Raw genomic sequence first — 13,741 nt, 5'->3', positions numbered from 1 at the left:
CCCAGGTCCCCCTTTCCCGCTGCACCTCCCTCCAGCCCATGCCCCATCTGTTCTTGATAGGGAAGCCTCACACGACACGGGGTTACCTGCAGGTGCCGAAAGGAGCAAAGCCCGGCTGGGGTCTCCTCGCGGGTGGCAAAGGGCGACAGGAGTGCACGGTGTGCTTCTTACCGCAGATGGGGCTCCCAGAGATGGAGGAGTCTGAGGGGACCGCAAGCCTCCTGCTTCATCCGGGCATCAGAGAGCACAAGCGCTTTTGCTCCCCGAGGCCAGGCCCCATTGTGAGGGCTGTGAGAGTACAAGGGGGACCCAGAGTCTGAAACCCCAGCCACCCTCCCGCGCACCGTCCCCTTTGCTGAGAGTTGTCAGAACCTCCTGTGAGGCCCTCTTGGCCTTTGCTGAGTGGGGCCAAGTCTCCTGAGGTGGACAGCACACCCCCCGGGAGCCCATGAATGGACGAGGCTCTCTGACCACGTCCCCCTCCGCCTCCCACTTCAGGGTATGGGTCCGCCTTATCCCTGGTTCCCCCCGGGTGTGGACAGACAGACGACATCTTCCGGTAGGACTGTACCCAGCGCCAAGGCAAAACAGAGACAAGATAATTACGGGGGAGAACAGGGGCTAAAAATAGCCGCCGTCACAGCCCAGACTCCTGGCAAGGAAGACGCCAGACAGGCAGCAGGAACAGGGGAGCCCAGGTGGGAGGGGAGCCCCAGGGCAGCACTCGCCAGCTGCGCTCAGGGGTGACTTGGTTCTGTGAGTTGCTGGCCAGGGAGGGTGGACACAGGGTTACATGGGAGCATCTGTCCTTGGGGAGCACCTGTCCTTGGGGAGCACCTGGCAGGCGTCCGAGGCACAGCAGTGGCACAAGGGGTGGGGTGCAGGTTGTTTCCCTGGAGGGGGATAAGAGCAAGGCTTTAGAGGATGAATATGAGTTCGGTAGACAGTGGCCCTTCCCTGCAGCAGGGGTGGAGATGGGGTTATCCTGGCCACTTTGTGGCTCCCAGTGGGATGCCAGAGAAGCAGGCAGAGGTGCTGTGAGAGGCAGCCTTGGGGTCCCCTGGGCTGACCATCCCTCCAAGCTGAAGCAATAACAGAGCCACCTGTGGCAGGGGCTCTCCTGTGTCTCGTGAGGCACCCAGCAGCGTGTTCTAACTGCCCCTGGGCCGAGGTTTGGCACACTCAGCATCCAGCCGCGGCTCAGAGACAGGACGGTGGCTGGGACTGACCCTGCTCTCCCCAGCCCTGCGGCTCCTCCTGGCCTATCCCCTTCCCCTCAGGGTCAGGGCCACACTTGGGACTCAGCTGTGGACAGGGAAGGGACTCCAGACCAGATCCTCGGGGAACAGACACCTACCAGCCTCGGCCCTTCCCAGGGCTGAACTAAGGAGGAGGCTGTGCTCAGAGGTCACTGAGGTGGAGACCGGGTGGAAGGGAGGGACACCAGGTGAGCAGAGGAGGGTGGCAGGAAAAAGCTGGGGGGGGTCCCCACCCCATCCACTGGAGGAGCTTTGCTCTCAGGGGATTTGGAAGGACCAAGTACCTGGCAGGATGGGGAGAGGCGGGTGGGGGCTGGAGAGCGAGAGGGAGGCAGAGGGAGAGATGGAGGGGCAAGGGGGGAGGGGAGGGGCAGGGGACTGGGGCAGCTGTTGGGGGCACCTAAAGCTGGCTTGGAATCCCAGCTTTACCCAGAGGCAGTGGGAGGCCACATAGGGGCTTGGGCTCAGTTAACTAAAAAATAAAATTAATGAGGTTTATACTTTGGATAAAGGAGAGCTTTATTTCTCAAAAAGGGTAGCAACCTGGGGGGCAACCCTTCCAAGAGGTTGAGAAGCAGAGCCCCAGCCAGAAGTCAGGCACGCATCCTTCAAAGAGAGAAAAGGTGTGAGCTAAAATAAAATCTTACGCTCCTCCCCCCCAGCCAACTGAAGGGACCCCCTCTTGGCCAAGAGGACCCCAGAAATACCCTAAAGCTGAGCTGCTGGCCATGAGAAGGGAGGTCAGACAGTCTCATCATGCCCCCTCCCTTCTTGGGGATGCCCTTTGTGACTCATTACCAGGCCTAAAGCCATGCCAGACAAAGCTTAAACCACACCTGCGGGTCCTCAATTTACCAAACAGATCTTGTGAGTCCTTATCTTAACTTAAAACATTCCAAGCCTTGAGACAAAGCTTCATTTCTTTAACAAATGTCACATCAAAGAATCTTGAAACGCACCTGTAACCTGCAAAGCCCTGCTTCCAGATGCCGCCTTTCCAGGCCAAACCAGTGTCCCCCTTACATGTGCTGACTTGTGACAGTCAGTCACAAGTGCAATCCTTGTCTCCCTAAATGTATTAAAACCAAACTGTAACCCAGCCACGGGAGGCCCCTTGCTCAAGACTTCTTGGACCTGGCTCCTGGCCATGATCACTCATACTTGGCTCAGAACAAACCTCTTTAAATTATTTTAGAGTTCGGGTATTTCTCCGTTGACAAAGGGAACAGGATTTTACACTGAGCAGGGTGGTCAAACACACGTGTTCAGCGAACTATTGGAGGAGTCATGAGTATTTGTGAAGGGAAATCGTGCGTGTGTAATCGTGCTCTGCCCCCCACCCCGTCATGGCTGGGAACTAAGTTTTAAGGTGTTTCTGGGGTCCCCTTGGCCAAGAGGAGTTTGTTCAGTTAGAGGGGGTGCTTAGGATTTTATTTTTAGTTCACAGCTCCTTAGTCAGTGATTTTATTTTTTAAAGACCTTTTTATCCCAGGAGGGGCATCTCCAGGCAAGAGATGAGAAGCAAACACAAAACTGGCCCCTTGGGGTCCTGCGGGGGGTGAGCGTGTGCAGAGGCGAACAGTGCTCCGGACAGAAGCAACTGAAACTCCAGAAAAAAAAATGCCATATAACAAAGGCAATGTGGTCATAGTTGTCTGCCGTGGATGGTATTTCATGGCTCACAGTAATTGAACACTGAATATTAATTTAGTGAAAACAGTGGTCTGCTCTGCTGGGAAGAGGCTGGGAGGGCAGGAGGCGCCACTGTGGGGTGGCGGTGAGTGTGGCTCTGCTGAGGAATGGAGACGCTGCGCCAGCTGCGCTGGGGAGTGGGCTGGGGGCCAGGGCCCTTGGGAGATGGGGAGGGGGAGGACCAGGACTGGGGCCAGGAGTGTGGCTTTGGATGATCACAGCTGGAGTGCCCCGACAGCAGTGTTAGCACCCAGGGGTGGCGGGCTGCAGCCCAGGGAGAAGAGCAGGGCATTGGCAGCTTTGGGGGCTTGGGGACAGCAAACCCCACCATGCCAACATGGGTCCCCACAGTGGCTTCTGGAAAGGCCACTGCACAGTCCCTATGGCCTAGCTGCTGCTCTCACAGAGGTCCCCATGAGGTCAGCACTGAGGTCACCTGTGGTCATCTGGGTAGGGTCAATTTGCGGTGGGTGAGAGAGAGGCTACCAGTCTGGGTGGGCAGAGTGCCACCTGCTTGGACCTCCAGCTTCCAGAACCATCTGTGGTCTTCCATTATGACAGAGAAAATGGACTAAGGCCTGCATGGACGAACCTGCTGGGCTTCCCCTGCAGTGCGGCTCCCTTCCACAACCCCATGTTCTGGGTGTGGAAACTGAGGCTCGGGAGGTGTAGGGACCCACCCACAATTGCTGTGGAACCAGCCAGACTCCCATCCCAGCCTGGTGCCCAGAAGAGGCTCAGGGCTACATGGGGTGGGCTGAGAAGGGGGAGCTCAGTGCTGCTGCCCATGCGAGGGGGACCATTTGGGTCACCCTGGTGACTTCCAGCCTCTCCTGGGCCTCAGTTTCCCCATCCATACAAGGAGTGCCACTCTGGCTCTGAGGTCCCATCCCAGACAGAAGTGGTGGCTGAGCGCCAGAGGAGCCTGTCCTGGGGCTGCTGCCTCGTGTCTGGGCCCCCAGGCCTGTGGGACCGGGAAGCAGGTTCGTCCTTGTCTGCCTGGGGACAGAGCCCAGGGAAGATGCAGGCACTGTGCGTGTTGGCACACAGCCTGGCCACAGGAGGTAAGGCTGTCCACGATCTACGACCCCGAGGGGGGAGGACCTCTGGAAGCTCTGCATTTGGACCCTCCTGGACTCTGCCCCACGCACCCCTGACCTGGGTTGGTTCTCCACGGCATCTTTCCTCTGTAATCAGCCGTAGCTGGGAGTGTAAACTCACGGGGGGTCCTGGGAGTCCTAGAGAACTGTCAGATGTGAGCGTGGCCTTGGGCCCTCGCGGCATCCTGCAGCTGGTGTCGGGAGCAGCCACACAAGCACCCTCCCTTCTAACTGTGTTGGTGTCATGACTGTTTCCTAGTTGGTAAGGGTCTTTTAACCCCCAAAAGAGCTGAAATTGGTATAGAAATTTAAAAGAGAATCAAACGCAAAACGTTATTTTTGTCAAAATTGTATGTGCTTTATATTTTAAGCATTTTAACACTGAAGAGAATCTGGCTGCTGGAAGCAGAGGGCCAGCGCTCACGATGCCAGCCTCAAGTGTCCGGCTGGGCTGGGGGTGGGGGCAGGGAAGCTGGGGGCAGAGCTGTCCGACTCCTGCGGCTGCTGGGGGAGGAGGGAGTGGAGGGGTGGTGGGGGGTGAAGGGCACTTTTCAAAGAGGAAAAGGAAGGTAAGAGGAGAGATGAGCTGGGCTTTGTGAGGTCAGAGAGCACCTCCCTTCCGGCCGTGGGCCCTGAGGGGTTCCCAGAGGGACTGAGGTTGGGACGGGGTGGTGTCTGGAGGCCCGGCCAGGCAGGGCTAGAGCACATAGTCCTGGGCCTCCCACCCCGGCCTTCCCAATGGGGCAGGAAGTCCATGGGGCCCAGAGGACATGTCCCTGTCCAGACCACAGACCGCTCCAGGGGATCTGCTCCAGTGGCCCTGCTCCCAGGCTGGGGTACCTTCTCCCCGGGGCATGCTCCCAACACCAGCTGCAAGGCCACCCTCACGTCTGACAGTTCTCTAGGACTCCCAGGACCCCCGTGAGTTTACGCTCCCAGCTATGGCTGATTACAGAGGAAAGATGCCATGGAGAACCAACCCAGGTCAGGGGTGCGTGGGGCAGAGTCCGGGAGGGTCCAAATGCCGAGCTTCTAGGTGTCCTCCCCCCGCGGAGTCGTAGGATCTGGCTCTGAGGTCCCATCCCAGACAGAAGTGGTGGACAGCCTTGCCTCCCCTGGCCAGGCTGTGTGCCGACACGCACAGTGCCTGCATCTTCCCTGGGCTCTGTCCCCAAGTAGACAAGGACGTTCTTATCAAGCAGGACATTCCAGGCCGTAGTGACGACCTGCAAGGCCCAAGGTCAGAGGCCAGACCCCTTGTTGGGCAAGGTTAAATTCTTTGCACACACCACCCTAAACAATTTTCAGTGTGGCCTCTGTCCCCTGGCTGTCCACTGAGATCCTCCCTCCCTCCTTCCTCCCAGTGTCCAGGCCCTTTGCGCTGGGCGCGGGCTGAGACTGTGTCCCCTGCATGGGTGCCAGTGGCGGTGATGAGCCCCTTCCTGGGCTTGGCCTCACAACTGCATCCTGCCCCTCCGCATCTCTTGCCCCTTCCCACTGGCAGCAGCCCCTCCGCAGGGCAGCCCAGGCTTCAAGCAACCAATACAGTGCCCTGGGGTGGCAGAAGAACATGGACGGTTCTGAATGAACAGGCGGAGCCCAGCCACCTGCTTGCCTGAGAGAAGATGACCCACTGCATGTGCTGGGTGTCTGTTGAGGCAGCCTCGCTTCACGCCCACTCACGTATGTCCCGACCCCAGCGCTTGCTCAGCTGCTGCGTTTCTTACCCTCAGCGGCAGTGGCCAGCGCGTGACAGTGACTGTGCTGAGCCTGGGACAGCTACGCTGGGCTGAGCCTTGAGGGCAACAGAGATGACATCCCAAGCACCCACGCAGCCCAGCACCTGCAGCCCTATGAGGAGGGGACTGACTCAGGGGCCTTCCTCCAAACTGAGTCTGCAGGGTGAGCCCCCAGGGGTTTCCTGGGTGCCCCTGCCCCAGGCCCACTTCTGCTCCCCAACCTGAGGCAAGCACAGCCCCTCTATGTGCCTCAGTTTCCCCACCCTGCAGTGAAGAGGTAAGCAGTCTGTGATACCTGGGTGGGCGGGAGCAGTGAGGGGTGGAGAGGGGCTCGTAGCAAGAACGTCCTGTCCTAGGGACTCAGGGCGTCTGATGCCCGCCACCCCCGCTCACCCTCCAGCTTCTTGGGAACACAAAGACACAGAGCTGCATCTCACATTACCTGAGTGTTCGGATATCCTGCCTCACAATTACAGGGAGTAACCTTTTATTAAACAGAAAACACATCTACAGCTTGCGGCTTTCCGTGTGAGCAGTAGTACTCCTGAGAAAATGACTGCCTCTCAGGCAGCACGGTGGGGCCCCAGCCTCCTGCTCCTGCCAATTTCCTCTCCCCATTCTTGTCAGCAATTTCATTATTTAAAAGAAATACAAGAGAAGAATAGGGTGGAGGCGGCCCTTTCATCATGGAGTGCCTGCTTTGCGCAGAGGGTGACGACATTTCCTGGCGGCAGGTGGCTCTCTTCGCTCAGTCTCCTCCCCTTTCCTGCCCTCCCCGAGCCTCCTCACCAGGCAGGTGCAGTGCTCCCCCAGGTGGGGCTGTGGGTGTGTGCCCATGGCTGCCCTGACACTTTGGCCCAGGACCCCAGCAGCAGAGCAGCCCCCTGAGGGGCTGAGGGCGCTTATGGGTGTGATTAAAGACCATCATCGGCTGACTCCAAGGAAGGGCATCCCAGCTAAGCTGCAGGGCCTGGTCCGGGTAGGGGAGAGGCCGCAGGAGCAGAGCAGAGGCTTCCCTGATGGAGAAGAAACTCCACCTGTGGATGCCAGCACCAGGTGTGGGGAGTCGTACCTGCCCTGGGGATTGAGGACTGGCCTAGAGCGCCCCACCATGGAGCAAGCCCACCCCTTGCAATGAGCCTCTCCCTGTCCCTGACGGGTCCTGCTTCTCCTTGAACACTGACTGGTACAGGGGCCCTCGCCCCTCCAGGCCCTCTCTCCCACCCCAGCGTCCTCTTCAAAGGCAGGGTGGGCCAACCTTCTGCAGGGCACCGAAATACCCTCATTTCTAAGTTCTTGAGCCCAGGCATGGGGAGTACTAGGATGGTTCCCATGTTTGGCAGATAAGGAGACTGGCCAGGGTCCCCTCAGCTGGGCTCCTGTGTGGACCAGGTCCCCAGGACCCCAGGGCCTGAGAAGGCTGTGTGGGCCAAGCCCTGTCCTGGTAATAGAGTCCCCTGTACACCCAGCTGCACATCCTAGGCAGGAGCCACAGAGGGACAGTCCTCAGTTGGGGGCCACCCCTGCCAATGGCTGCTGCAGGTCTGGGTGCAGGGTCAAGCCAGGCCTGCTGGGCTGGAGGGTTGGGGGAGCCCCAAATTCATTTCCAGCCTAAGGATCCTGGACCCTGACGGAGGCTGCCCTGTGGGGTGACAGGCAGTGCTTCCCCATACCCCAGGGACCCCTCGCTGCATCCACGGGTGCTCCGGAGTCACCCTGTAGGCCAGGGGGCCTCTCTGAAGCTCTGTCCCAGCCCAGCCCAGACCAAACCAGCAGACAAATGGCAACATGAACACTCCAAGAAGTTTCAGTGTTTTATTAACAAAATCTTAGAAAAAGAGTCTGTCTTCAGGGTAAGATGGCAGGGGTGCACACAGCCTGGCTAGACAGTCAAGGCCTGATCTTGGTGGCGGGAGGGGGAGAGGGGGAAGGGAGGATTGGCCACACCCTCTTGAGGTCCCCAGGGTCTCCTCAGGCCCGGCTTCTCTGCAGCCTATGCCTATGAGTATGGGTTATGGTTTATGTCAAAAATAAAATCTGGGGGGGCTGGCATGGGTGCAGGGTGGAGGACCTGTTGGAGTTGTCTGCAGAGTTGCTTCCCCAGAATCTGGAAACCCCAGTGGACAAGGCAGAAATAGGAACCCCCAAGCAGGGCCTGTTGGGCCACAGATGCAAATGGCCCGCACCAGGGTGTTGGTGCTGGGGCAGGGGGTGGGGGTCCAGCCTGGGCAGAGTGCCTGGAATCACCCAGGAACAAAGGCTTCCGGGACCTCCTAGGCAGGGCTTGGGCCGTGGGCAGGAGCAGGAGCAGTGGCCCCAGCCTCAAGGCTCTTGGAGGGCTCTGGCAGAGACAATGGCCATGCAGCAGGCAGGGGTTCCCATGCTGGAGGGAGGTACGGCTTAGAGTAGCTGCCCTCCGACTCCTGCTGCAGTGGCTCTGGGGGCGGGCAGCTGGCAGCCAGCGGGGCGGGCATAGCGGCAGGCCCTGGCCCTCATGCTGGCCTGTCTTCCTACCAGCTCTCAGGGCTGAGCTGGGGATGCTGCCTCGGCCACAGCCGCCTTCTGTCTGCAGCCTCCCTCTCTTGGCTGTCCTGGGACTTCTGTGTAGACAGCTTGCAAGATGAGAGGGCAGTGGCGGTGCCAGACACAGCAGCAAAGACTTTGTGGGAGTCTTGAAACCTGAAAGAATGAGGAAGAAATGGGACAGTCAGGGACAGTGTAGGGACAGCAGCCAGGGCACCACAGGGAGGGGCTGGAGCTGGACAGACAGGGCTGCTCTCAGCTTGCCCAGAGCACTGGAGAGTGGCCTGGGGCCGGGGCCTGGGGAAGAGCTGTTCCTGGTCAGGACAGCTGAGGAGTGGGTCTGGCCGGAGGGATGGCACTCCATTACCTGCTGTCACTCTCCTGGCTCCGAGGGTGCTGAGGGTGCCGGCTGCTGCCTCAGCCGGATTTGAGGACTCAGCCCCTCTGGGACCCTCTGTCTGCCACGGTGAGTCATCGAGCCGAGCTCTGCTCCTTCTCCAGGCTGGCATGAATCACTGGTGCTGGGGCGAGAGAAAGTGCGGGTCCCTGTGAGAGCTGGCTCAGCAAACTCCCTCAGCCCTGCCTCCCACCACCCCTCTCCTTGACCCCTGTCTCTCTGCTCCCCCCCCACAGCACCACCCCCATCCTTTCACTGCTAACTTGCTGGGGATGCCTTTGAGCCTCAGTGGGCCCACCTAGAAAACGGCCTCTGGGCCCTGTGCCCTCCCAGCTCTATGAGGCCTGGGGCAGGGGCTCACCTGAGGGCGAGGAGGCACCAGGACATCCGGGCTGCTGCTGCTGCATATGCGGCTTTGGCTCTCCGGGGAGGAGGGAGCCAGGCTGCCCGGGGCTGGCCAGCTGCCCTGGCAGGCAGGGAGGGCGCCGGCTGGCTCTGGTGATGCCAGGAGAGGGTGGCAGTGCCGGAAGCCGAGGTTTCCTGGGCACTGGTTCTGCCTTAGCTTCCGATCTGGGGCGTTCTGTGAGCACAGTGACTGCTGGCCACAGCCATCCAGACACTTGGTTTTCTCAGTGTCCAGAGGGCCCAGGCATTGAAGCAGAATGAGGAAGCTGGGGACGTTCTGCGGTGGCCTGAGTGTGGAGGGTGGGCCAGGACTGAGGAGACAGATGGAGGGGAGGGAGAGGGGCAGAGCCCTGCAGGGGAGAGGGGCTCCTTTGCTATTTGGGGCACTGCCCGCATCTGGATGGCGTGTGTGCAAGAGTTGGGCCGGGAGGCCGAGCAGGGCCCCCAGCAGGACGAGAGCTTCCCCTGCAGGAGTCAGCCCCAGCTCAAAAGTCCCAGCTGGCAAAGGCCACAGGCCGGTGTGGCGGGCAGGCTGGGGGCTCCGGCTGCCCTCTATTCGGGCTGGGTCCGGTCACTGGCTACAGACTCATTGGTGAGGGCTGGTGTGACGGCCTCGGACTCGTCCTCAGTGGGGGCGTGAGGGCCAGCCGGCTCCAGCAGCCTGCTCCAAGCCACCCTGCACCTCCATGCCCCGCTGAATGAGCTGCTCCAGGGTCTTGGGCAGCGGGTGGCGCAGAAAGCGCTTCAGCTTGGGCTGCAGGGTGCCCACCACGTACTGGATGATCTCCTCCTCATCAGCGTCCACGTACAGCGTCTGGTACAGGTCCCGCTTGCGCCACAGGAACTGGTCCAGCGGCTCGCCCTGCTTCTGCGGCAGGTCCAGCTCGCGCTGGATGGCCTCCCGGGACAGCGTGCCCTCGCTGTACTGCAGGAACTCCTTCTTGAACTCCACCCAGTTCTTCACCGAGCCCTGCTTGAACTCCCACCACTTCTTGGCTGGCCCGTTCATGTGGTTCTGGATCTGCGACAGCCAGTACTCCTCAGAGCCGCCTACCTGTCGCAGGTACTCTTCCAGGTGGCTCAGGAACTCCCGAGGGTCCTCGAAGATCTGCGTGTCCACGCCGGGGCTGGGCTGCCCATCCTCGCCCGGCCCCCACGGCTGGTACTGCTGGGCCTCAGCTGGCTCCTGCCCTGGCAGCTCCCCGGCGGCGGGTGGCGGGGTGATGGCGTAGGGGCTGACGCTGTAGTCGTAGCCATCAGCCTCCTGGCAGTAGCTCTCGGGACCCCCCACGCCCACGGAGACGGTGTGGCGGGCTGGCTCGCTGCCCACGGGGTACTTGCCGCCCATGGATTCCAGGCGGTCCGCCCAGCGCTCCAGGCGGTAGAACACCTCCCGCCACACATGCATCTCGCGCTTCACCCAGCGCTCCAGGTTGGCGATGGTCTCCTGGCAGCGGCACAGGCAGGCCTTGATGGACTTCTTCCAGCGCTGCGAGTCGCTGGTGGGCACGTAGCCGTCCAGGTTGTTCTCCAGCTTGCCCACCGACCTGTGCAGCCCCTTCAGCTCGCGCTCCACCTGCTTGGACACCTCGGTCAGCAGGTGCCGGTGGGTCCTCCGCACGTGCTCCAGCATCTCGGCCCGGCACTTACCGATCTGCAGGATCACGTTGGGCTTGGCCACCTGCCCGCCCCGCAGCCCCGGGTAGGCATGGAGCCCGCCGCTCTTCATGTGGTCCAGCTCCATCTGCTGCAGGTGGCAGGGCGCTCCGGACAGGCGGCAAAGTCCTCTTGGGGCAGACGGAGGGAGGTTGCGGGAGCTGCTGGCGGTGCCCGGGAGGCCTGGGTCCGCGTGTGTCCCAGTAGCGTCCGGGATCCGTGCGGAGCTGAGGGCGCGTCCGTCTGTCGCGGCAGGGCCGGCTCTGCCGCTGGGGAGGACGCGGCACCCAAGCTCTGCGCTGAGCCGCAGCCGCGGGCTCTTTATGCCGCCAGCGCGGGCCCGTGGGCGGCCCCCTCGCGGCGCCGCGGCTCCCATTGGCCCAGCGCAGGCACCCGCCAGCGCCCCGCCCGCGCCCCCCGCAGGCCCCGCCTCCCGCGCCCACTCGCGGGCTCCCTCCCCCTGCACACCGGCGGGCGGGGGTGACTAATCGCTGCGCTCGCGCCGCCCACCCCGGCACTCATTCAGTCTGCGGGGACAGGAGGGACGGTGCTGCAGACCAGCGAGCCGAGCCCCCCACCCAGTCCCCTGGCCAGCGCGGCGAGGCGCAGCGAGGAGGAAGCCCAGGCAGGTTATCTGCGGCCCTCCCCAAGGGTCTCACTCGCCCCTCTTTCCTAAGGGGGGGTAGCACTGGACACCGCTCTCCTGGGTCCTCACTGCCCCTCCCCCGTCCAGCTTTGCAGGATGGTCTGTCACACAGAAAAGCCCTGGCTAGGACCCTCCTCCATCAGACCCCTTGCCCTGGTTGAGGGGTCCAGCGACTCCACAGACAAATACACAGGGAACCCCAGGTGTGAGTTGCCTTTGAGCTCCGGCCTACCCTTGAGTCCAGGACCTGGGCTGGTCCTCCTGTGCTTTGTGTGAGGGACATGCTCTGTCTGGGTCCCTGGCATTGGTGTGGATGTGTGACACCTACCCCTGTGGCAATGGCTGGACAGGACTGCCTGGTGCCCCCTCACCAGGTCTTTAGACTTCTCTGTGTCTCCAGGGAAACCTGGCAGCTGCTTCCTGGGGAGTATGGGGCTGGAGGAGATGGAGGGGTCACCTGCCCCCCCCAGTGACCATGCCCATGGAAGGACACTGGGCCTGAACCCCCAGGCTATAGCAGGAACCTGGCCAGAAGCTCCAGGACTTCTAAGAAGATGGAGAGAGGAGGGAGGGAGGAGGAAAGGAGGAAAGAGGGAGGAGGGAAGAGGGAGGAGGGAAGAGGGAGGGAGGAGGGAGGGGGAGGGGGGTGCCGGCAGCCACAGTCAGGAGAGGCAGAGGGAAGCACAGCACCATATAAGGAATGGGGCTCCGGAAGCTGAGATCCCCTGGGAGGGAGGCCCCTTCAGCCTCTCTGGCAACCTGGTGGGGGAGGGACGCCCTTCCCGGGTTACTCCATTCTGGCTGGGTGGGTGGGGGTCTCTGTCCTCTGATGTTATCTGGGCACAGGTAACACACACCATTGCCCACAGTCAGAGGCACAGGGACACAATGACAGTCAAGACACCTTACCCCCTCCTGCCAATCTCCCTCTCCTTCTCTCAGACACACCTGCACACACACTGCACACTCAGTGCACACTCATACCCCTCAACACTCACACCCCCATACACATTCATGCCCCCACGTACACACTCATGCCCCCCACGTACACACTCATGCCCCCCACGCACAGCCCCCTCTGCCTTGTTCAGACACTCAAGGGCACCCAGGCACCCACATTCCCTGGAATCCCACTCCCTGCCCACCTCTCAGAGCCCCTCCCCCTCTGCTCTCCTGGGGAGCCCCCCCCCCACCAGAGCCAGTCTGTCCTCTCCTTCCTCCTGTCCTGTCCCCAGGAATGTCTTTCTGGCAAAAACTCCCCCAAAATGGCTCTCCTGGCATTTCTAATTAAAGGCAAGTGGGCGGACAGAGGAGGGAGGGCGGCGGGGGTGCTGCGGAGCAGGGAGGGGGAGCCAGGCAGAGAAGCCTCACACAGGGACCACCCCAGCCTTCCCACTGCGGAATCCCAGGGCACAGGAGGCTGCCGGGGCTCCTGGTGCTGTGTGCGATGCCCTGTCGGTGAGTGTGGCCCGGCACCTAGTGTACCTGTCAGGTCACCGTGGCCGTGTGTGTCGGGGCGAGCGTGCCTGTGGCAGCAGGGGTCAGTCTGATAAGCTAGCTGGGCACTGCCCGTGCATGTGTGTCCGCGAGTGTGAGGGCCAGCACTTCAGTGACCAGGGGCAGCTCTGCCTGTGGTTTACAAGCCCATGTAGCTTCTTAAGACCCCTGACTAGCTGGTGGCATTGCCAGGGCTTGGCTCTCAGGCCTCTGGCCAGCAGTGGCCTCCAGCTTCCCCACCCCCATCCAAGGCAGCAGCAAACTGACAAGACTTCTGGGTGGGGGGCAGAGAGAAGAAGGTGGGACTGGGGGGACGCCAGAGCTAAGGTTGGAAATTGTAACCTGGGGGTGACAGCATGAGTTTGCATTGCCACATGGGTCTGGAAGGCCAGCATCAGCCCCTGTGTGTGGAGTGCCAGGCCTGGAGAGGGGGCAGGTTCCCTAGGTGACCCAGCAAGCAGGGCAGTGTTGGGCAGACCAGAGCCAGACCCTTGATGGGGAATCCTGATGCCTCCTCAATGCCATGGCCCCCTCAGCACCCCCGTCCCATCACCCGCTAAAGAGCAAGACAGAGGTGGCCCCATCAAGAGCACGTGGCCTGAGAGCACAGGCCTGCTCTGGACAGCGTGGGGGAGATGCTGGGGGTGGGTCACATGGACCCCTGCCCTCCCTGCCTGGCAGGGTTGGTACAGAGGCTGTGAACTCGGCCCACGGAGCTGACAGGTGACAGGCAGCAGCCGCTGCCACCGGGAACACTTAATCGCTGCCCAATTATCGCCCCAGAAGCCCTCACCAAACCCCCCGCACTGCAGCCTTGGGCTCCTTCT

The 13,741-nt window shown here is 61.4% G+C and overlaps 1 protein-coding gene across 1 annotated transcript; it reads right to left on the bottom strand.

Moving 5' to 3' along the window:
* Nucleotides 1-7,591: 7,591 nt before the first annotated feature.
* ARC (activity regulated cytoskeleton associated protein) lies at nt 7,592-11,048 on the bottom strand. Its single transcript, XM_045560656.1, has 3 exons — nt 9,072-11,048; nt 8,681-8,834; nt 7,592-8,469 (listed from the first exon to the last, which is right to left on the bottom strand). Exon 1 carries the CDS (start codon nt 10,857-10,859, stop codon nt 9,741-9,743), a length of 1,119 nt encoding a protein of 372 aa, XP_045416612.1. The 5' UTR covers nt 10,860-11,048; the 3' UTR covers nt 7,592-8,469; nt 8,681-8,834; nt 9,072-9,740.
* Nucleotides 11,049-13,741: the final 2,693 nt, after the last annotated feature.

Source organism: Lemur catta, chromosome 9, assembly GCF_020740605.2.
Source record: "Lemur catta isolate mLemCat1 chromosome 9, mLemCat1.pri, whole genome shotgun sequence".
In the NCBI taxonomy this organism is placed as follows: Eukaryota; Metazoa; Chordata; class Mammalia; order Primates; family Lemuridae; genus Lemur; species Lemur catta.
This window is presented reverse-complemented; position numbering and strand designations above follow the sequence as displayed.

What these genes read in the sequence shown, in the direction of transcription:
- ARC (XM_045560656.1), bottom strand. Translation starts at nt 10,859, where the DNA reads ATGGAGCTGGACCACATGAAGAGCGGCGGGCTCCATGCCTACCCGGGG.